At 42.2% G+C, this 24,858-nt stretch overlaps 1 protein-coding gene across 1 annotated transcript; it reads left to right on the top strand.

The window, feature by feature from the left end:
* Positions 1 to 39: 39 nt before the first annotated feature.
* Positions 40 to 24,858, top strand: ormdl1 (ORMDL sphingolipid biosynthesis regulator 1). The gene is made up of 4 exons (XM_072261694.1): positions 40 to 121; positions 18,623 to 18,805; positions 21,189 to 21,340; positions 23,252 to 24,858. The coding sequence occupies exons 2-4, from the start codon at positions 18,632 to 18,634 to the stop codon at positions 23,385 to 23,387; spliced, it is 462 nt and encodes a 153-aa protein (XP_072117795.1). The 5' UTR covers positions 40 to 121; positions 18,623 to 18,631; the 3' UTR covers positions 23,388 to 24,858.

Below are 24,858 nucleotides of genomic sequence, written 5' to 3' on the forward strand. Positions count from 1 at the left end.
TAGGGGGGGGGTTGGGGGTTGGGGGTTGGCGGAGTCTGTACTGGGGATCCGGCGGACGGTGATTCAGGTGTGGAGCTGGCGTGTGTCTCCCTCGGTTGAAATCAGTCCTCCTCCGGACTTGGTAAGATCATCACTGGGCTGGGTATGCTTCTGCTGTTTGTTGCAAAGCACCAGATGAGAACTGCGTATTCTGTGGTTTTCCCTGCGTACGTAGAGTAGTTCACTGAGTAAAGGGCTGGACGTTTCTTGTTTTCCTTTGTGGCCTACTGCAAGGAATCTAGCGCTTTTAACGTTGGCTATTCGTAAGGTATTGTGGACTTATTAAACATTCTTGATGGTTTTCGACATGCTCTGTCGAGTTAAGTCGATATTTGTTCGGAGAAATGAGATACGGTCGCAGCTCCCCTGTAGACGCTGTTGGCATTGTCGATTCGAATAGAAATGGTAAAAAGCTTTGTCCCTGCAAAACAAAAGGACTGTAACTTCAGTTATAAGTTGTCAGGTCAGCAATACACCTTGGCCAAGGGTAAGATGTAAAGCATTTTCTTTTTTTTTAAAGTAAAAATGTAAGTGCCATCAATAAAACTGACGCTGTTTTTTTTCCCCAGTGTTTACTGCCGCAATGATTCAACCTGCTAAAATCCATTTAAACTTGTACGCTGCACTGGCACTTAAGACGTACATTTAAAAAGTAGCCCAACCTTTAAAACTGACCAGAATTTGAAATCTAAGACACATTTCATGGAAAATGCGGGGTCTGCATGCATATTTTGTCATAAAGTGGCACCTTGGGGTTCAGATATGAATATACAAAATTTGACGTGAGATTGGATAATTTGAGGTATTAATAAGTCACGGAGGTAACATTAGAACATAAAAAAAGTTTCAAGTTAAATCTTAGGTAGAAATGAGAAAATATGATAACACTGACATCATTGTATAGGCACTTATGCTTTAAAAATAAGATTTATTTGAATAACAATAGAGAAGAGAGTGGGGTGTTTAGACTGGTACATTTCTTGATCTATATTGTATGCAACCAGACCTTGGAAATGTGACTTAAAAGTAAAATTTGTAGCTACTGGAACAGTAAAGTGGAAATTGATTCTGAACTACCATCCACCTGGGATGGTAATTGCTTCTCTTTTGGCAGATGTTATCTGATATTGTCTATTTCTATTGAAGATGTGATACAGGGGAGCTTGTAGTTATATAGTGGCCTTCACAATTCCATTCTAAAACAATTTTCTGGATGATCCTGAAATCCAGCTCTGAGGATTAATTACTCAAGTTTTTATGGTTGAACTTGTTCCACAATCTTCTGATGTCAGATGATGGTTCTACTGAGCATTTAAGACATGAGAGCAAAATTAGGCCATTCAGCCCATTGTGTTTGCTCTACTCATCATGGCTGATTTATTATCCCTCTCAATCCCATTCTCCTGCCTTCTCCCTATGAACTTTAACATATTTACTGAACCTATCAAGCTCTGCTTTAAATATACACAATGAGATGATGAACATTAAAGTTAAGACAAATTATAAAAGATAAATGTGGAATGATGAAATAATAACATATATATTTAAAATTATGTTTATTTTTTAAAATGTAGTTAAAATTCTACTTCAGCTACAAGAAAAAAATTTTTTAATGAGTAAGTAGAACTTTTGCTGCATGAACCTGCAGGCCTTAATCACTAGCTATTTAATATCCGCCCAGATGAAGTAATGGAAGCTCTGGGCATAGTACACATATGCACTGGCATTGATAAGTTCTTGAACCCCTTCAGGAAGTGGGATATAAATAGCAATTGGACAGAAATTAATCCAATGAGTCTGTGGTTAACTCTTCCTCTTTACCTTTGTACGCATGAGACCACATTATTTTGTATTAGAATAATTTGAATTAATTAAAAATTGTTGCTGTAGAAGATTTGGACAGGTCTGGCTATTAACAGTGAATCTGATCTGAACCCTTCCCTGTATAAATGTTGTCTAAGGCACTGAGTTCCTCTGGCACCTTTTTTTTTAAACAGTTATTGCCCTCGGTTTTATGCTTGTAATGATGGCAGGAATGTTTAGTGTCCATGTCAATATACTGAAACATCTGGAGTTCAAAAACCTCCAAAAAAAAAAGTGCAATTGCTGATTCTCTGCAACTATATGGAGTATGTTGTTTTGCTGCACCTTCAGTATGTAGGCCCTGAATTTACAAGAATACCAGAGCTAAAATACACTTGCCTTTTGCTGGTAAAGCTTGTGGAACTGCCAAAGATGCTCTTTCCACGGGTCCACTTGTCTGACATTCTTACCTGTAGAGATTTGGAGACAAACAGTAGATTAGATCTCTTGCTTTACCACCGCACCCAATGGGAGTGTCTGGAGCAGAAGGACCAAACTTCAGTTCTAGATTAGCATGTTTATCTTCCATCTGTATTTGCTGCAGACGACAAAATCCAGACTCCAGGTTATTCAGTTCAGATTGGGTGGTGGGATGAGGAAACCCATTTAAAAAAGTGTTCAATAAAATATCCAAAAAGATGAAGCTTGCTGAGAAAATTTAATTGGTATATATGGTGGAAAGGGAAAAAGAAACACTAAGATAACTAATATGCAGAAGCAGAGGGTTGGGGAAAGTGACCCACTTAATGTAGTGGTGAAAGTACGGAATGGTTAAGGACTTAAAGCCCAACGTATTGGGGATCGTAAATGGGAATGTATTTGAAGCATAGATAAAGGCAAGTCTACACTAAAGACTGGTTAAACCAGTTGGATCACTGTTAGCAATTTTCTATAGCCAATTATAGAAATGATATTTAAGTTAAAAACTTACTATAGTGACATAAAGGTTGTGAAAATGGAGTAATGAAGAGGAATATTTTACTAAGAGTCGTTATTTGCATCACAACATTTCAAGGTTGAGCTGCTTTTTCACCAATTTCTCCCCCACCCTGTCTGATTTGTCCATTGAATGCTTCCTGACTGACGGTCAGCACCAGTGCACCTCCAGGATGTGTAGTGAACCTACTGTTTTACCCTCTCTACACGTGACTGTGTGGCTCTGATATTGTGTATAAACTTGCTGATGGCACTGTCGTAAGGAAAGTCTTGGATGGCAACAAGGAGGCGTACAGGAGTGAGATAAATCACCTGGCTGAGTGGTGTTGCAACAACAACCTCACCGTCAATGTCAGCAAGACCAAAGAATTGATTGTGGACTTCAGGAAGGGGAAGTCAGGAGAACACACGCCAGTCTCATTGAGGGGGTCTGTGGTAGAAAATGTGAACAGTTTCAAGTTCCTAGGTGACAACCTCTCTGAGATGGGTCCTGGACCCACCATATTAACGTAGTCATGAAGTTGGCTGCTTCATTAGAGTTTGAAGTGGTTTGGTATGTCACCAAACATTTGCAGATTTCTGTAGATCAAAGTGAATTTATTATCAATGTACAAATATGACACCATATACCACCCTGAGATTCATTTTCTTACAGGCATTCACAATAATTACAAAGAAACTGTGCACAACAACAATGGACAAACAATCAATATGCATAAGAAAACAAATTATGCAAATATAAGAAAAGAGAAAATAAGTAAATTTAAAAAAAAAATTCAGAACATGAGTTGTAGAGTCCTTGAAAATAAGTCGGTAGGTTATGGAATAGTTGAGTGTTGAAGTTATCCCCTCTGGAGTCTGAGGAGTAAGAACTGTTCCTGAGCCTGGTGGAATGGGACATGAGGCTCCTGTACTTCCTTCCTAATGGCAGCAGTGAGAAGAGAGCATGGCCTGGATGATAGCTGTCCTTGAAGATGGTTGCTGCTTTCCTGCAACAGCACTCCATGTAGATATGCTCAGTGGTGGGAAGGGCATTACCTGTGATGGACTGGGCCGTATCCACTACTCTTTGTAGGTTTCTCCATTCAAGGGCTGTGATGTTTCCATAGGATGCAATCAATCGTGTACTCTCCACTGTGCATCTTTAGAAGTTCGTCAACATTTTAGATGACATGCTGAAACAGCAAACTTCAAAGAAAGTAGAGGTGCTGCCATGCCTTCTTTAAGAAGCTGATAGTCACATCTGATATGATCGACTGACTACTGAACATCAGGATGACAACATTTACCCACAACGAGCCACATTTTCTACACTGTGAACTCCTGCTTGCGGGATCCATAGGAGACTCATTAATTACACCGGCTCTACCTTGGAACTGGTGCTCGAGGCGAGGGAGAAGGGCCGGCATCCTGGTGAGGTTGGGATGGTGTGCTCCCTAGCATACACCTGGCTAACGTTCAGTCCCTGGCCAATAAGCTGTACGAACTGAGAACCAGAATCTCCAATCAGCAGGAGACAAAGGAATGTAACGTTTTGTGCTTTGTGGAAACCTGGCTGACGGAGGAGATACTGGATCACACCATAGAGCCCTTTGGGTTCTCCCTGTTCTGGATGGACAGGTCTGAAAGCCTCTCTGGGAAGAGTTAAGGAGGTAGGCGATGCTTCATGGTCAATAATGCTTGGTGCGACCCCCAGAATGTACATGCCCTCAAATTCTTTTGTTCACCAGAAGTGGGTACTTTGTGCTGCTGTGTTGACCTTTCTGGCTGTATAGGGAGTTCGCAGCTGTGTGTATTCTGCTGCAGGCTGATACTGACCTGGCTCTCGAACTGTACCCTGGAGACTGTACACCCAGAGGCTGCCTTCATTCTCACTGGAGACTTAAATAGAGTGTCGCTGACTAAAGTCTCCCTTAAATTTTGTCAACACATCCATGTGAGCACACTGGGAGATAGCATACTTGGTCACTGCTACTCTCCCTTTTGCAACACTTACAAAGCGCTCCTCCGTCCGCCATTTGGGAAGTCGGATCACTCCTCCATCTTGCTTCTGCCGATGTACAGGCCGAAGGTGAAACGAGGCAGCCATGGTTAAAACCAACCACTGTTGGTCCGACCAGTCGGTCTCCATGCTACTGGACTGCTTTGATGACATAATCTGGAATGTCTTTTGTGATGAGGATGTCTCTGAGTTCACGGATGGGGTCACGAGCTTCATCTGGAAGTGTATCGAGGATGTTGTCCCCCAAAAATCAGTCAGGGTCTATCCAAACCAGAGACCCTTGATCAACAGTTCCGTGCGAGCAGTACTAACCACATAAGACAGCTTACATTGCCAGTAACCAACAGAAACTCAAGAAATGCAGCTACGATTTACGCAAGGTCATCAAGGCAGTGAAACAACAATACAGGGACAAGATCCAGACACGACTCACCACGAACAACACACACAGCTTATGGCAAGGTCTGCACACCATCGCAGACTTCAAAGCTAAGCACAGTAATGCTGCCAACATCGTTGCCTCTCCCCCAGATGAGCTAGGTCTTTTTTACGCTCGGTTCGATATCGCCGACACCGAGCCCCCGAAGCAACCTGCACCTTGGTCATCTCTGAGGCTGAAGCAAGCAGGTGGTGTGAGTGGACAGTCACAAGGCTGCAGGACCGGACGGCATCCCAGGGCGGGTACTCCGTGTGCGTGGCACAACTGGCAGCTGTGTTTACAGACATTTTTAATCTCTCCCTCTCCAGTATAGAGTGCCCTCCTCTTTAAAACGTCCACCATTATTCCTGTACCCAAAAAGACCAACATGTCTGAACAACTGGAGTCCTGTCACACTCACCTCAATAATCAGCAAGTATTTTGAGAGGCTGGTCAAGAACTACATCTGCAGGATGCTACCATCTACACTGGACCCCCTACAATTTGCCTACTGACACAACTGATCAACAGATGATGCAATAGGCACAGCTGTACGCACTGTCCTTACACATCTGGAGAAGAGGAATGCTGTTCTTGGATTACAGTTCAGCATTCAACACCATAATTCCCTCCAGGCTTCACAAGAAGTTTAGAGACTTTGGCCTTTACCCTGCCTTGTGCAACAGGATCCTGGATTTCCTGTCAAATTGTCAGCAGGTGGAAGAGTGGGCTCCCTCATCTCTGCCCCTCTGACCCTCAATACAGGAGCCAGGGCTGTGCCCTAAGCCCCCTCCTTTACTCTCTGTATACCCATGACTGTGTCACCACCTATTGCTCCAATCTGCTAATTAAATTTGCTGAAGATTCTATATTGATTGGGCTTATCCCAAATAATAATGAGGCAGCCTACAGAGAGGAAGTCATCACCCTGACACAGTGGTATCAAGAAAATCTCTCCCTCAGTGTTGCAAAAGTAAAGGAGCTGGTTGTGGACTGCAGGAGGAATGGAGACAGGCTAACCCCTATTGACATCAATGGAACTGGGGTTGAAAGGGTGAACAGCTGTAATACACATCACTGAGGATCTCACGTGGTCTGTACATACTGGCTGTGTGGTGAGAAAAGCACAACAGTGCCTCTTTTACCTCAGTTTGGTATGGGTCCCCAAATCCTAAGGACTTTCTACAGGGGCACAATTGAGAGCATCCTGACTGGCGGAATCACTGCCTGGTATGGGAATTGTATTTCCCTCAATTGCAGGACTCTGCAGACAGCCCGGTGCATCTGTAGATGTGATCTTCCCAGTATTTGGGACATTTACAGAGACAGGTGCGTAAAAAGGATGATTGGGGACCCTAATTGCCCCACCACAAACTGTTCCAGCTGCCACCATCTGGGAAACGGTACCAACAGGCGTTGGGACAGCTTCTTCCACTAGGCCATCAGAGTGATTAATTCATGCTGATGCAATTGTATTTCTATGTTGTATTGACTGCCCTGTTGTTTTACTATTTATTACAATTACTATAAATTGCACATTTCGACAGAGACGTAACATTTGTACTCGTGTATGTGAAGGATGTAAGAAATAAAGTCAATTCGATTTATAATAGCACGTGTGGACTCAGGACAGATTGTCTGAAATGATAACGCTGGGGAATTAGGTTACTGACCCTCTCCACTTCTGATCTACTGATGAAGCCGGCTCATGAACCTCGGGTTTCCTCCTGTAGTCAATAATCAGCTCTGTGGTTTTATTGATGTTGAGTGAGAGGTTGTTGTGGCACCATTCAGCCAGATTTTCAGACACTGTCCTATGTGATGATTCAGCTAACAACAATGGTGTCATCAGCAAACTTCAGTGTGCCATCGGAGCTGTACTTGGCCTCATAGTCATAAGCCTATATATGGAAACATAGACATAGAAACATAGAAAATAGGTGCAGGAGTAGGCCATTCAGCCCTTCGAGCCTGCACCGCCATTTATTATGATCATGGCTGATCATCCAACTCAGAACACCGCCCCAGCCTTCCCTCCATACCCCCTGACCCCCGTAGCCACAAGGGCCATATCTAACTCCCTCTTAAATATAGCCAATGAACTGGCCTCAACTGTTTCCTGTGGCAGAGAATTCCACAGATTCACCACTCTCTGTGTGAAGAAGTTTTTCCTAATCTCGGTCCTAAAAGGCTTCCCCTCTATCCTCAAACTGTGACCCCTCGTTCTGGACTTCCCCAACATCGGGAACAATCTTCCTACATCTAGCCTGTCCAATCCCTTAAGGATCTTATACGTTTCGATCAGATCCCCCCTCAATCTTCTAAATTCCAACGAGTACAAGCCCAGTTCATCCATTCTTTCTTCATATGAAAGTCCTGCCATCCCAGGAATCAATCTGGTGAACCTTCTCTATACTCCCTCTATGGCAAGGATGTCTTTTCTCAGATTAGGGGACCAAAACTGCACACAATACTCCAGGTGCGGTCTTACCAAGGCCTTGTACAACTGCAGTAGTACCTCCCTGCTCCTGTACTCAAATCCTCTCGCTATAAATGCCAGCATACCATTCGCCTTTTTCACCGCCTGCTGTACCTGCATGCCCACTTTCAATGACTGGTGTATAATGACACCCAGGTCACGTTGCACCTCCCCTTTTCCTAATCGGCCACCATTCAGATAATAATCTGTTTTCCTATTTTTGCCACCAAAGTGCTTAACTTCACATTTATCCACATTAAATTGCATCTGCCATGAATTTGCCCACTCACCCAACCTATCCAAGTCACCCTGCATCCTCTTAGCATCCTCCTCACAGCTAACACTGCCACCCAGCTTCGTGTCATCCGCAAACTTGGAGATGCTGCATTTAATTCCCTCATCCAAGTCATTAATATATATTGTAAACAACTGGGGTCCCAGCACTGAGCCTTGCGGTACCCCACTAGTCACCGCCTGCCATTCTGAAAAGATCCCGTTTATTCCCACTCTTTGCTTCCTGTCTGCTAACCAACTCTCCACCCACACCAATACCTTACCCCCAATACCGTGTGCTTTAAGTTTGCACACTAATCTCCTGTGTGGGACCTTGTCAAAAGCCTTCTGAAAATCCAAATATACCACATCCACTGGTTCTCCCCTATCCACTCTACTAGTTACATCCTCAAAAAATTCTGAGATTCGTCAGACATGATTTTCCCTTCACAAATCCATGTTGACTTTGTCCGATGATTTCACCGCTTTCCAAATGTGCTGTTATCACATCCTTGATAACTGACTCCAGCAGTTTCCCCACCACCGACGTTAGGCTAACCGGTCTATAATTCCCCGGTTTCCCTCTCCCTCCTTTTTTAAAAAGGGGAGTTACATTAGCCAGCCTCCAATCCTCAGGAACTAGTCCAGAATCTAACGAGTTATGAAAAATTATCACTAATGCATCCACTATTTCTTGGGCTACTTCCTTACGCACCCTGGGATGCAGACCATCTGGCCCTGGGGATTTATCTGCCTTCAATCCCTTCAATTTACCTAACACCACTTCCCTACTAACATGTATTTCGCTCAGTTCCTCCATCTCACCAGACCCTCTGTCCCCTACTATTTCTGGAAGATTATTTATGTCCTCCTTAGTGAAGACAGAACCAAAGTAATTATTCAATTGGTCTGCCATGTCCTTGCTCCCCATAATCAACTCACCTGTTTCTGCCTGCAGGGGACCTACATTTGTCTTTACCAGTCTTTTCCTTTTTACATACCTATAAAAGCTTTTACAGTCCGTTTTTATGTTGCCTGCCAGTTTTCTGTTATATATATATAAAAAAAAATTCACCACCCTTGGAAGTTTCATGTTTTATTGTTCTACAACATTGAAATCACAGTGGATTTAATCTGGCTTTTTTGACGCTGATCAAAAGAATCGGACTGTTTCATGTCAAAGTGAAAACTGATCTTTAAAATGACCTAAAATTAATTACAAATATAAAACACAAAACAACTGATTGTATAAGTATTCATCCCTTTAATATGACACACCAAATCGTCACTGGTGCAGCCAGTTGGTTTTGGAGGTTACATAGATCTGTTTTTGGAGACCTGTGTGCAGTCAAGGTGTTTCAATTGATTGTGGTAAAAATACACCTGCATCCAGAAGGTCCACCTGCTTGTGAGTCATTATCCTGCCAAAAACTATACCATGAAGACAAAAGAACATGCCAAACAACTTCATGAAATGGTTATTGAAAAATACAAGTCAGGAGACGGATGCAAGAAAATTTCTAAGTCACTGAACCTTTGGAGTACAGTTAAGTCAATTATCAAGAAATGGAAAGAATATGGCACAGCTGTAAATCTGCCTAGAGCAGGCTGTCCCCAAAAACTGAGTGACCGTGCAAGAAGGGGACCAGTGAGGGAGGCCCCCAAGAGACCTATGTCAACTCTGGAGGAGTTGCAAGCTTCAGTGGCTGAGATGGGAGTGACTGCGCGGACAACAACTGCTGTCCAGGTGTTTCACTGGTCACAGCTTTATGGGAGAGTGGCGAAGAGAAAGCCACTGTTGGGGGGGAAAAATCTCACCTGAAATCTCAGCTGGAGTTTGCCAGAAGGCATGTGGGAGACTCTGAAGTCAGCTGGAAGAAGGTTCTATGGTCTGATGAAACCAAAATTGAAACCAAAAATACACCATCTCTACCATGAAGCATGGTGGTGGCTGCTTCATGCTGTGGGGATGTTTCACTGCAGCAGGCCCTGGAAGGCTTGTGAAGGTAGAGGGTAAAATGAATGCAGCAAAATATATGGAAATCCTGGAAGATTTGTTTTTCAGGAAGACAATGATTCCAAACATAAAGCCAAGGCCACACAGGAATGGCTTAAAAACAACAAAGTTAATGTCCTGAAGTGGCCAAGTCAGAGTTCAGACCTCAATCCAATTGAGAATTTGTGGCTGGACTTGAAAAGGGCTGTTCACTAAAGATGGCCATGCAATCTGACAGAGCTTAAGCAGTTTTGTAAAGAAGAATTGGGAAAAATTGCAGTTTCCAGGTGTGCAAAGTTGATGGAGACCTATCCACACAGACTTAAATGCCAAAGGTGCATCCACTAATAAATACTGACTTGAAGGGAGTGAATACTTGTGTGACGAATTATTTTGTGTTTTATATTTGTAATTTATTTAGATCACTTTGTAGAGATCTGTTTTCACTTTGGCATAAAAGTTTTCTGTTTATCAGTGTCCAAAAAAAAAGCCAAATTAAATCCACTGTGGTTCAATGTTGTAAAACAATAAAACATGAAAACTTCCAAGGGGGTGAATACATTTTATAGGCACTGTAGAATATGCATAAGAGGCACAGTGGAGAGCATTCTGACTGGTTGTGTCACACCCCAGTATGATGGCTCCAATACAATGGTATGGAGGATCACAAGGTGCTGCAGAGGATTGTAGACATAGAAACATAGAAAATAGGTGCAGGTATAGGCCATTCGGCCCTTTGAGCCTGCACCGCCATTCAGTACGATGATGGCTGATCATCCAATTCAGAACCCTATACCAGCCTTCCCTCCATACCCCCGATCCCTTTAGCCACAATGGCCATATCTAACTCCCTCTTAAATATAGCCAATGAACTGGCTTCAACTGTTTCCTGTGGCAGAGAATTCCACAGATTCACCACTCTCTGTGTGAAGTAGTTTTTCTTCATCTCAGTCCTAAAAGGCTTCCCCTTTATCCTCAAACTGTGACCTCTCATTCTTCTCCATCAGCTCGGCCTTCTCCATCAAAGGCATAATCCACCCCACCATCGAGGACATTTTCAAGAGGCAGTGTCTCAAGAAGGCGGCATTCATCACTAAGAACCCTCGTCTTCTGAGATAAGCCCTCTTATTACCTCTCTTAGCTTCTGTTCTCTGCCATCAGATTTCTGAACAGTGCAAGAATGCTACTTCATTGTTCCTCTCCTTTCTTTCTCTTTAAATCTTTTTATTAATTTTCCAAAATTATAAACAGAATAACAATGTTGACACAGAGAGATTGGAACCATCATATTGTTAATAAGCATATACAAAAAAGATTTCAAATAATACAAGTATAATAGACATCCAAACTCATGATATAATTAAACATAGAGAAAAAAGAAATAAAAAGAAAAAAGTACAAAGAAAAACCCCAGAAAGAAACAAAAGAAAACTAAATACTAAACCCAGAAAAACGGGGGAAAAAAACAAGGCTAAACCATTATCTTAAATCAAACACGTTCAATAATGTTGTCAACTCTGCTCCTCTATTCATATATTTTAAGTTAATAAGAAGGATTCGGAAAGGTCAAATTACATCATATGAAAATGTTGAAGTTCCTCTCCTTTTGCATGCTTTGTTTGTATAGAAATTTATTGTAATTTGCCTTTGCACAGCCATAAGACAAATTGCATACTGCTGCCATAAGACAAATTGCGCATCATATAAGACAGTGTTAATAACCCTGCTTCTGATCTGTATTAATTCTTGATGTGCTCCATTGCTAATCAACATTTTTGATTATAAATTTGAAGTGCCTTTCTATTAAGTTACTTTTCCTCTTCCACCTTCTGTTTGGTTTTCATTCCTCAACCACCCTACCCCCACCACCCTCCTTCCAAAACTGTGAAGTGACTTTGGAGTAAACATGTTGATAGGCCTGAGTTCAGGAGTTTAATTTGGTCACTAACTGATGACAATTGAAATTGGGATGGGCAATAAGGGAGGGGAAGAGGAAAGAAAGTAAGTTGTTTTTTTTTTTGCAGCCAGTTGTTGGAGTATGGAATTTTATACCATTGGGTGGAAAAGTGAACAGTTTCATACTACAGATCATAAGACATAGAAGCAGAATTAGGCCGTTTGGCCCATTGAGTCTGCTCCACCATTCATGCTCAACCATTCAATCATGGCTGATCCTTTTATCCCCTCTTCAACCCCATTCCCTGGCCTTCTGCCTGTAACCATTGATGCTGTGTCCAATCAAGAACCTATCTGCCTTAAATACACCCAATGACCTGGCCTCCACAGCTGCCAGTGGTAATAAATACCACAAATTTAACACCCCCTGGCTAAAAAATCTCTCTGCATCTCTGTTTTAAATGGATTCCCCTCTATCCTGAAGCTGTGCCCTCTTGTCCTAAGCTCCCCACTATGCCAAACATCCTTTCCCCATCGACTGTCTAGGCCTTCTTAACATTCGAAAGGTTTCAATGACATTCCCCCCCCCCCCCCACCTCATCCTTCTAAATTCCAGCGAGTACAGACCCAGAGCCATCAAACATCCTTTCAGTCCCGGAATCATCCTTGTGAACTGCCTCTGGACCCCCCCCCCTCCCGCAATGTCAGCACATCCTTTCTAAGATGAGGAGCCCAAAACTTTCACAGTACTCAAGGTGCGGCTTTACCAGTGCCTTATAAAGCCTCAGCATCACAACCCTGCTCTTGTATTCAAGACCTCTTGAAATGAATGCTAACACTGGATTTGCCTTCCTCACCACTGACTCAACCTGCAAGTTAACCTTTTAGGGTGTTCTGCACAAGGATTCCCAAGTCCTTTTGCATCTCAGATTTTTGGATTTTCTCCCTATTTAGAAAATATTTATTTCTACTGCCGAAGTGCATGTCCATGCATTTTCCAACATTGTATTTCATTTGCCACTCTCCTGCCCATTCTCCTAATCTAAGTCCTTCTGCAGCCTACCTGCTTCCTCAACACTATAGCAATAAGACCATAAGATATAGGGGGCAGAAGTAGGCCATTCAGCCCATTGAGTTTGCTCTGCCCTTCAATCATGGGCTGATCCAATTCTTCCAGTCATTCCCACTCCGCTGCCTTCACCCCAAACCCTTTGATGCTCTGGCTAATCAAGAACCTATGTATTTCTACCTTAAATACACCCAGTGACTTGGCCTCCACAGCTGCCCATGGCAACAAATTCCACAGATTTACCACCCTCTGACAAAAGTAATTTCTCCGCATCTCAGTTCTAAATGGACATCATTCAATCCTGAAGTCGTGCCCTCTTGTTGTAGAATCTCTTACCATGGGAAATAACTTTGCTATTTCTAATCTGTTCAGGCCTTTTAACATTCAGAATGTTTCTGAGATCCCCACTTATTCTCCTGAACTCCAGGGAATACTGCCCAAGAGCTGCCAGATGTTCCTCATATGGTAACACTTTCATTCCTGGAATCATTCTTGTGAATCTTCTATGAACCCCCTCCAGTGTCAGTATATCCTTTCTAAACTAAGGAGCCCAAAACTGCACACAATACTCCAAGTGTGGTCTCATGAGTGCCTTTTAGAGCCTCAACATCACATCCCTGCTCCTATATTCTGTACCTCTAGAAATGAATGCCAACATTGCATTCGCCACATTCACAACCGACTCAACCTGGTGGTTAACCTTTTGGGGTATCTTGCACAATGACTCCCAAGTCCCTTTGCATCTCTGCATTTTGAATTCTCTCCCCCATCTAAATAATAGTCTGCTCATTTATTTCTTCCACCAAAGTGCATGACCATACACTTTCCAACATTGTATTTCATTTGCCACTTCTTTGCCCATTCCCTGAAACTACCCAAGTCTCTCTGCAGGTTCTCGGTTTCTTCAACACTACCTGATCCTCCACCTATCTTTGTATCATCAGCAAACTTAGCCACAAATCCATTAATATCATAGTCCAAATCATTGACATACATCATAAAAAGCAGTGGTCCCAACACCGACCCATGTGAAACTCCACTGGTAACCGGCAGCCAGCCAGAATAGGATCCCTTTATTCCCACTCTGTTTTCTGCCCATCAGCCAGTGCTCCACCCATGCTAGTAACTTCCCTGTAATTCCATGGGCTCTTATCTTACTAAGCAGCCTTATGTGTGGCACCTTATCAAAGGCCTTCTGAAAATCCAAGTACACCACGTCTACTGCATCTCCTTTGTCTACCCTGCTTGTAATTTCCACAAAGAATTGCAGTAAGTTTGTCAGGTAGGATTTTCCTTTCAGGAAACCATGCTGGCTTTGACCTATCTTGTCATGTGCCTCCAGGTACGTCGTAATCTCATTCCTAAGAATCGATTCCAGCAACTTCCCAACCACTGATGTCAGGCTAACAGGTCTATAGTTTCCTTTCTGCTGCTTCCCACCCTTCTTAAATAGTGGAGTAATATTTGCAATTTTCCAGTCTTCCAGTACAATGCCAGAATCTATCAATTCTTGAAAGATCATCATTAATGCATCCATAATCTCTCTCAACTACTTCCTTCAGAACCCAAGGGTGCATTCCATCAGGTCCAGGAGATTTATCCACCCTCAGACCAATAAGCTTCCTGCGCAGCTTCTCAGTCGTAATTTTCACTGCACATGCTTCAGTTCCCTGACACTCTTGAATGTCTGGCATACTGCAGATGTCTTCCACTGTGAAGACTGATGCAAAATATGCATTCAGTTCCTCTGCCATCTCTGCATCTCTCATTACAATATCTCCAGTGTCATTTTGTATTGGTCCTATATCTACCCTCGAACTCTGTTTTACCCTTTGGATACTTAAAAAAGCTTTTAATATCTTCTTTGATATTAGTTGCCAACTTCCTTTCATAATTCATCTTTTCCTTCCTAATGACCTTCTTAGTTTCCTTCTGCAAGTTTTTAAAAGCTTCCCAATCCTCTATCTTCCCACTAGCTCTGGCTTCCTTGTATGCCATCTCTTTTGCTTTTGCTTTTACTTTGGCTCTGACTTCACTTGTCAGCCACGGTAGTGGCCTTCTTCCCTTTGAAAATTTCTTCTTATTTGGAATAAATCTGTCTTGCACTTCCTTCATTTTTCACGGAAACTCCAGCCATTGCTGCTTGCTGCCAGTTCCCCTCTCGTGCCATTGTAATCTCCTTTTATTCCACTGAAATACTGACACAATAGGATTTTATTTTTTCTCTCTTAAATTTCAATGTAAACTCGATCATATTGTGATCACTGTTCCCTAAGGGTTCCTTAACCCTAAGCTCTCTTATCACCTCCAGATCATTGAACAACCCCCAATCCAGTACAGCCGATCCCCTAGTGGGCTCCACAACAAGCTGTTCTAAAAAGCCATCCCTTAGACATTCTACAACTTCACTTTCTGGAGGTCCTGTTCTGACCTGGTTTTCCCAGTCCACTTTCATGTTAAAATCCACAACGATTATCATGATATTGCCTTCCTGACACTCCTTTTCAATCTCCTGCTGTAATTTGTAATCCATATCCCAGCTGCTGTTTGGAGGCCTGTATACAACTGCCATTAGGTTCCTTTTACCCTTGCCATTTCTTAACTCAACCCATAGCGACTCTACACCTTCAATCCGATGTTATCTCTTTCTAATGATTTAATATTACTTCTTATACACAGAGCCACACCACCCCCTCTGCCTACTAACCTATCTTTCCGATACACCGTATATCCCTGGATATTCAGCTCCTAATGGCAGCTATCCTTTAGCCAAGTTTGAGATGGTCACAACGTCATATTTGCCAATCTGTAGCTGAATTTCAGGATTGTCCGCTTTATTCCTTAGGCTGCATGCATTCAAATATAACACTTGCAGTCCAGTATTTGTTGCTTTCTGTTGTAACTGCACTATGCCTCTATTGCCCTGTAACTCATCCCACTGGTTGTGATTATGCCTCATCTCCTGCCTGTCCTTTCTATCATCTCTGTTGCATGCTATCTCTGAATTATTTCTGTTTTCCCCTTCCTCAGCCCGATCACTCCGGTTCCCATCTCCCTGACAAATTAGTTTAAACCCTCCCGAACAGCTCTATTAAATGTGTCCGCTAGGATATTGGACCCCTTTGGGCGCAGGTATAACCCATCCTTTCTGTGCAGGTCATACTTCCTCCAGAAGACGCCCCAGTGATCCAGGAATCTGAAGTCCTGTCCCCTGCATCAGTCTCTCAGCCGCACATTAATCCGCATGATCATGCTATTCTTGTACCCGCAAGTATGTGGCATAGGCAGCAATCCTGAGATTACTACCCTAGAGGTCCAGCTTTTCAGCCTCCTACCTAACCCCCTGAATTCTCTCTTCAGGACCTCCTCCCTTTTTCTACCTATTACATTGGTACCAACATGTACCAAGACTTAGAAACATAGAAAACCTGCAGCACGATACAGGCCCTTCGGCCCACAATGCCGTGCCAAGCATGTCCTTACCTTTAGAAATTATGTAGGGTTATCCATAGCCCTCTATTTTTGTAAGCTCCATGTACCTATCCAGGAGTCTATTAAAAGATCCTATCGTATTTGTCTCCACCACCATCGCCAGCAGCCCATTCCATGCACTCACCACTCTACACAAAAAAAAACTTACCCCTGACATCTCCTCTGTACCTGCTTCCAAGCACCTTAAAACTGTGCCCTCTCGTGCTTGCTTCTGACTATCCGTACGATCAATGCCTCCCATCGGGTCACCTTTCAGCCTCCGTCAGATGTTCACCCTCTCCCTTCAGAATACTCCGCACCCGATCCGAGACATCCCGTACCTTGGGAGGCAGCACACCATGCGGGTATCTCTATCAGGCTGACAGATCCTGGCTGTTTCCCTCACTATGGAATCCCCTATGACTACCGCATTCCTCATCTTCCTCTTTCCCTTCTGCACCAAGGAAACCAGGCTCAGTGCCAGAGACCAGATCGCTGTGGTCGTCCTCTGTCAGGTCATCCCCCTCAACCGCATCCAAAATGAGATAACGATTACTGAGGGGTTGGCCACAGGGCTGCTGTCTACAATCTGAGCTCTTCCCCTTGCTTCTCTGACCATCACCCATTTATCTAACTCCTGCAGCCTCGGGGTGACTAACTTCCTGTAGCTCCTCTCTGTCTCCTGTTCACTCCCTTAATAAGCTGTAGCTCATCGAGCCGCAGCTCCAGATCCCTAACACCGTCTCTCAGGAGCTGCATCTCATTTCACCTGGCGCAGATGTGGCCATATGGGAGACTGGGAGATTCCCACGATTCCCACATCCAACACCCAGAGCAAAACCGACATGCTCTCTATTCCTCAAAAAAAAATGCAAAGAAAAACCAAACACGAAGTCCACCTACCCAGTTACCTCACTGAAGCATACTTCCACCGAAGCCTGAACGAGCCAAAGCCTATCGCTTCTACTCTTGCCACTGACCTTCTCCTGACAATGGCCACTCCGCTTATCTCTTCTGTACCCTGATCCACAGTTGCTGCCACTGACAGGCCCCGCACAATGGACTTATGCCCGTGAAGCTCTCGTTTTAAGTAACCGCCTCTGACCTGTGAGAAGCACTCCTTTGTCGAGCTCAGTTGCCGCCACTGGTAGGCGTTGCACAATCTTCATATCATCTGCAAACTTGGCAACAAAGCCATCTATTCCATCATCTAAGTCATTGATATACAGCATAAAAAGAAGCTGTCCCAACACCGACCCATGCGGAACACCACTAGTCTTTGGCAGCCAACCAGAAACTAATCCTTTTATTCCCACTCGCTGCCTCCAACCAATCAGCCAATGTTCTAACCATGCTGGTAACTTTCCTGTAATTACATGGGCTCTTAACTTGGTAAGTAGCCACATGTGTGGCACTTTGTCAAAGGCATTCTGAAAGTCCAAATATACAACATCTGCTGCATCTCCTTTACCTTTAGTATTTGTAATCTCCTCAAAGAATTCCAATAGGTTTGTCATACAAGATTTTCCCTTTAAGAATATCATGCTGATTTTGTCCTATCTTGTCCTGTGTCACCAAGTACTCCATAACATCGTCCTTAACAATTGACTCCAACATCTTCCCAACCACTCAGGTCAGGCTAACTGGTCTATCATTTCCCTTCTGCTGCCTTCTTTTCTTAGAGTGAAGTGACATCTGCAATTTTCCAGTCCTCATGCACCATGCCGGAGTCCAGTGATTTTTGAAAGATCGTTGCTAATGCCTCCACAATCTCTACCACTACCTCTTTCAGAACCCTAGGGTGCAGTTCATCTGGTCTGGGTGACTTGTGCACCCTTGGATCTTTCAGCTTTTTGAGCATCTTCGCCCTTGTAATAGTAACTTCTCTTCCTTCACACACTACAATATCTGGCACACTGCTAGTGTCTTCCATAAATGAAGACACATACAAAATACCCAAAGGAATATGGGTAAATATTGAATATTGAACTGTCATTTCATAAATCTCATGGTGACATCCACAAACTTGCAGTGTAGAAGTGATCACCTGTGTACATCACTATTGTGCCTTAAACCTCCAGGTTCACTGCTCTGAATCAGCTAATTTCAGAACCCCATTGATATGATTCTGCAATTCTATCATGACTTCAGGAAAGTAAAGGTGTATTTTTGCCTTGCAGGTTAAAAAGATGAACGTTGGTGTGGCACACAGTGAGGTGAATCCAAACACGAGGGTAATGAACAGCCGTGGAATATGGTTGACCTATGCACTTGGAGTTGGAATGCTTCATATCGTGCTCTTGAGCATCCCCTTCTTCACCGTCCCTGTAGTGTGGACGTTAACTAATGTAATCCACAACCTGGTGAGTAACTGATGATGGTTTTCATGTTAAATTTTGGTATAATGATTTTCAAATTTGTACTTATTAAGCTTATAGATGTTCTTTTAAAAATCTGGAGAGTTGTATTCAATCTCATTCATCCAGATTTGCCATTCAGATTACTGTGTTCATTTTATTTGTTCTGTTGCTGTGGAGGAAATTTAATTATGTGTAAATGATTAATGTGAAAATAGGGTTAGAGAGGTTTGATTTTTATTTATTGAGATACAGCTGCTACTGCGCAGGTTGACTCTGTGATTAAGAAGGAATACGGTTCATTGGCCTTCATCAACCATAGGATTGAGTTTAAGAGCTAAGAGGTAATGTTACAGCTTTATAGGACCCTGGTCAGACCCTACTTGGAGTACTGTGCTCAGTTCTGGTCGCCTCACTACAAGAAGGATGTGGAAACTATAGAAAGGGTGCAGAGGAGATTTACAGGGATGTTTCCTGGATTGGGGAGCATGCCTTATGAGAGAATAGGTTGAGTGAACTCGGTCTTTTCTCCTTGGAGTGACGGAGGATGAGAGGTGACCTGATGGAGGTGTATAAGATAATGAGAGGCATTGATCATGTGGATAGTCAGAGGCTTTTTCCCAGGGCTGAAATGGCTAGCACGAGAGGGCATAGTTTTAAGGTGCTTGGAAGTAGGTACAGAGGAGATGCCAGGGGTAAGTTTATGCAGAGAGTGGTGAGTGCATAGAATGATGTTGGAGGCGGATATGATAGGATCTTTTAAGAGACTCCTGTATAGGTACATCGAGGGCTATGGGTAACCTGAGATAATTTCTAAAGTAAGTACATGTTCAGCATAGCATTGTGGGCCGAAGGGCCTGTATTGTACTGTAATTTTTCTATGTTTCCATGGAATAGGCCCTTCTAGCCCTTCAAGCGTGCTGCCCAGCAATCCCCTGATTTAATTCTAGCCAAAGCATAGGACAAGTTACAAAGACCAATTAACCTACCAACTGGTAGAACTTGGGACTGTGGGAGGAAACGGAGTGCCTGGGAAGAAACCCACGCGGTGACGGAGAGAATGTACAGACTCTTTACAGACAGCGGTACGAATTGAACCTGGATCACTGATGCTGCAAAGCGTTGTACAGCCACTATGCTATTGTCCTGCTGTTACAGTATCTGTAATAGCAGATATGATCTCCCCATGACAGCATGGGTTTCCTCTGGGTGCCCTGGTTTTCTCCCACTGTCCACAGACATTAGAGTTGGTAAGTTCATTGGTCATTGTAAATTGTCCTGTGATTTGGCTGGGGTGAAATCGGGAGTTGCTGAGTGGCACGGCTCGAAGGGCCTATTCCATGCTGTATCCTGATGAATTTGACTAAGTTTATTTTCTAGAGTACTTGCTGAGGTTTTACATTCTGATATGTTTGTATCAAAGCATGTACTTTCACAATCAAGTTATGAAAATACATCAATATTTTCTGATTATAGATTGGTATGAGGTAGAAACATCAATATATTTTAATAAAGAATATGAATATTATTACTTCAACATCCAAGTGCAGAATCTGGTTGTTTGCGTGATTAACACTTGATCAAGAAAAGGAGATAATACAATCTGCAGCAACATGCTGGAGGAACTCAGCTGACACAATCTGCATTTTGTGTAGCAGATTTATCACATCAGTGTTTAGTGTTGATGAAAGCAGCTCCTTTCTGTATGTTACAATGGTTTAATGACCATGAAGTTGAGGAGGAGTATGCTTGAAGGCAGTGCCCTAAGGTTCTGCTTCTAGCTGGTGAACCTTGTATCCCCCATTGAGCAGGTTAAGTTAGTGTTGAGGAAATGGAATGCTTGCCATTTTGGACATCACATGTAGGTACTAAGCACATTGGTCTTCGCGTTGTGCCTGTATCTCCTCGGAATGTCAATCCATGGATATATACGGGATATGTTTCACTCTGTCGTTGCTGTATCGCTTCCATTATTGGATATTACTTGATTGTCAACTCACATGTACTAAAAGTGGGTTAGTTCTGAAAGTTTAAAGCTTGCAATCCTATGTATTTATCTTGACTTGGTCTGTTTTAAATATTATTCTTTAAAATTTATTCTCCAAGAACTCAGACACAGTGTAACCAAAAAAAATTATGAAGTATAAGGCCATTTGGCCCATTGATTCTGTGGTAGGTCCTAGTAGAACAAACCAGTCAGTCCCATTTTTTTCCCCCATTACACTGTCATTGTAGGAAGTGTTAATTTAAATTCAAAGGTAATTAGATTTTATTTTTCCTTCCTGGGGAAATTATTACACTGCAATGAATCTCAGAACTTCTTTCTGATCTTTTGTTTGGGGTGGAATGATTTTTAAGTATTAACATAACTGATGTTCACTTGTTGCAGGGAATGTATGTCTTCTTGCATGCAGTCAAGGGGACACCCTTTGAAACACCAGACCAAGGGAAAGCTAGACTTCTGACACACTGGGAACAATTGGATTATGGAGTACAGTTCACATCTTCCAGAAAATTCCTCACTATATCACCAATCATTCTGTAAGAACATGTTTCTTTTATGTGCTCTGTTCTGGTGACTTTTGATGAGCTTTAAACCTTTGCACGGTGTTCTTGATGCTTGAGCTTGGACATTGCTCTGGTAGCAATTTCAAAAGGCACCCTCCTCAATACGTGGATTGTGAATGCACTGAAAATGAATGTAAACTTGATTCTTTGACCAATTGATCCTGCACTTTCTCTGAGTGAATTAATTCCATTATACTGTGAGGAGAGAGCACAGTTATATTAATTAGCTCTTCGAAAATCAGTCTGTATTGAACATCCTAAATTTTAAATTTCTTAGCGAATACCATAAGGAAATGTCATAGGTTACTGTTTCCAATCATGTCCTTGCTCCTTTCCTGTTAATAGGATGGCTTCACGTGAGGTTGGAAGCCTATTCTAAGCATTGCATTTGTACTGGTGTATGTACACCGAAATAGGAATTTGGTGAGGCGTCTACCTTGGAGTTGCTCCTGCATTGTTGGCTGAGGAGTTTGATGTAGCAGTATCAGATATTGGGCTGGGGAGCCATTGGACAGGGGTGATGCAGTAGGGGTGGTAATTGTCAGCTGTGGAACAATAAAAGACAAGAATGAGGACTAAATCTTGGAGATCATGGAAACAGATAAGAGGAAAGGCCAGCAGAATTCGATACAAGACAGCAAATGAGTACCAAGGTTTAGACAAAGAAAAAGTTGTGGAGACTGAAGGATTAATAACAGTGAAACATTGAGAAGTTAAGTGGGCACATGATAATGTCATGTTTTAAATGATTCATCTGAAACGTTGACAAACTTCTGTAGAGCATATTGATTGGTTGCATTACAGCCTGGTATAGAAACACCAATGCCCTTGAAACCCTTACAAAAAGTAATGGATATGGCCCTGTTCATCACGGGTAAAGCCCTCCCCACCATTCAGCATGTCTACACAGAGCAGGTCCCCACTACCCATCCCATGCTTTCTTCTCACTGCTGCCATCAGTAAGAAGGTATAGGAGCCTCAGGACCCATACCACCAGGTTTAGGAATAGTTATTACCCCTCAACCATCAGGCTCTTGAGCCAAAGGGGACAACTTCATTGCACCATCACTGAACTTCCCACGACCTGTGGACTCGCGTTCAAGGACTCTTCATCTCGTGTTCTTGATGCTCATTGCTTGTTTAATTTTTTTTAATTTTTCATTTGTATTTGCAGTTTGTCATCTTTTACAATTTGGTTGTTTGTCCATCATGTTGGGTGTGGTCTTTCACTGATTATATTGTGCTTCCTCAAAATGGTTCTCAGGATTGTATATGGTGACATGAATGTACTTTGGTAATAAATTTACTTTGATTCTACATTGATGGGAGCTGTGGTGGGAATTGTATATTGTCTGTGACTTGAGCATGGTTGTGTAGGAAGATGTGGTTAGTGTTAAAACCACAACCAAGATTGCATCAGCCAGTCTGCTGCATTGGTGCATTCACATCAATTAGGAGCTGCCACTACTTTCAGTTGACCTAATTTTGAAGGACGTCCAAGTGCTTTCCGTGGAGGAAATTGAAAATTGATAAGATCTTACAGCACATTTCCATTGAAGGCCAGGCCAACTATACACCCTCACTAAATTTGTAGATGATGGATATATTGAAGAATAATGCTTAAATATTAAACTAAAAAAAAATATATTCTCTCTCCATATCCATGTATCCTGTTAGAGTTGGAGGTGGGGGGGGGGGTGCAGAGGAGATCCACAAATTTTGCAGACTTTTTTTTAAAAGTAATTTAAATACACATTCCAATCAACAAGTATTTTTGAGGTATTGGTTAAGGAACTTAATTACACTGCGTGCATTTTTGTAAAGAAAGATGTTTAGTACTGCATTTGATTCTGATGTTCATTTTGCTGTCTTATTCTTTTCTAGGTACTTTCTGGCCAGCTTTTATACGAAGTATGACCCAACACATTGTTTTGTCAATACAGTATCTCTTTTAACAGTGTTGATTCCTAAGCTGCCTCAACTACATGGAGTTCGGATCTTTGGAATAAATAAATACTGAATTCGAAGTCACCATCTCTGCTCTAATTAGCTTGTTACATTCACTGGGAAGACTTAAAACTGGTTGTCTGCTGTACTGTTAACTGTTATTAGGATGTACTGAGCAGTCCCTATAGGTCTCTATACCATTTTCATTGTTTGTATCCATTTCAAAATGACTTGTATCTTGGTTTTGTAATAGGATAAACAACAAATGAAATCTAGTAATTAGAACAGGTATAATTAATCCTGTAAAAAGCTTCCCAGGAAATAAAAAATCTGGGCGGGCCCAGCTCTGAAATGGGAAGGAACGTAATTATACTTGTTGTCACAGCTTTACAAAGTTGACCAAGTGTATTAGAGAGGAGTTGCATGGAATTACTGCAACTTTGGACGCAGAGTGCAAGCAAAGCTTATTTACTGAGGTACAGAAGATTGGGGCACTGCCACATATGGGTGGCAGTTTTTGAATTTTATGATTATTGTCATTTTTGATTAAGAGCATACTGTTTCTTTGAAGATTCAGCAAATAATGGTACAGAACAAGATTGTTAATTATAAATAGCAAATTCATTAATGTATGTGATATGGATTCACTTTTATCAAATTAATCCAGTTAGTGAAACACCTTTACATGGTATGGTATTTCCAAGATGTCAGAGTTCAGTTATTTCCATATGATCAATTTTGTATTCCAGTGTGCTTATGGGTGCCAGAATTACAAGATAGTATTTTGGAGTGGGGGTGGGGGGGGGGGAATCTTGATGTGGTATGTAATGATTATGTGGTTATTTTGGCTAATATTTTAAGAGGTTCTTTGATACCAAAGGTTCCTCAACTCTTCTGTACCACTGATCTACTTGATTTTAGTGTTGGTAATAAGATTAAAAATGCCATTGGTCATGTACTTAGAACTGCCATGGCAACTTCTTAATGTCTTGCATGCTTTCAGGAAAATTGTATTAAGCAGGAGCTAACTGCATATGTATAAAGAGGATATTAGACCTGTCACCTAGCTGCTATTGCACAGTTCTTCGCAGATGGCTCAATAGTAAACACTTGGGGGATAACTTTTGTTCACCCTCTCAAACATGTATTTTCCCTTGCATCTTCGTGACTCTTGCAGCTAATTTAAGGGCCTGCATAAGTAGCCCAAGTATTGACTCATCTTGTTTGAAGCCCCAGCAAGCTTCTGGAGATAATCAACAGCACAGATGTCAATTGACCTTGGTTTACCATTCTGTATTGTAAGTGCTTACAGAAAAGACTAAGTATGTCATTATCAGAAACTACAAATCTAGTCTATTTCTTTGAATGTATGATTTATATTAAAAAGAACTGGTAAAACATATATTTTTTATTTTTAAATGCTTGAAGAATTGCTCTTCCTGTTAGTATTTCCAGAACTGAAACCATCTGTATGTTCTATGCAACTTTGTCATTGGTGGAGAAATTGATTCTTAAACAAATAAAACAGTTTTGAACCTGCAGAA

The sequence above is a fragment of the Mobula birostris genome, chromosome 6, assembly GCF_030028105.1.
Source record: "Mobula birostris isolate sMobBir1 chromosome 6, sMobBir1.hap1, whole genome shotgun sequence".
Classification (NCBI taxonomy): domain Eukaryota; kingdom Metazoa; phylum Chordata; class Chondrichthyes; order Myliobatiformes; family Myliobatidae; genus Mobula; species Mobula birostris.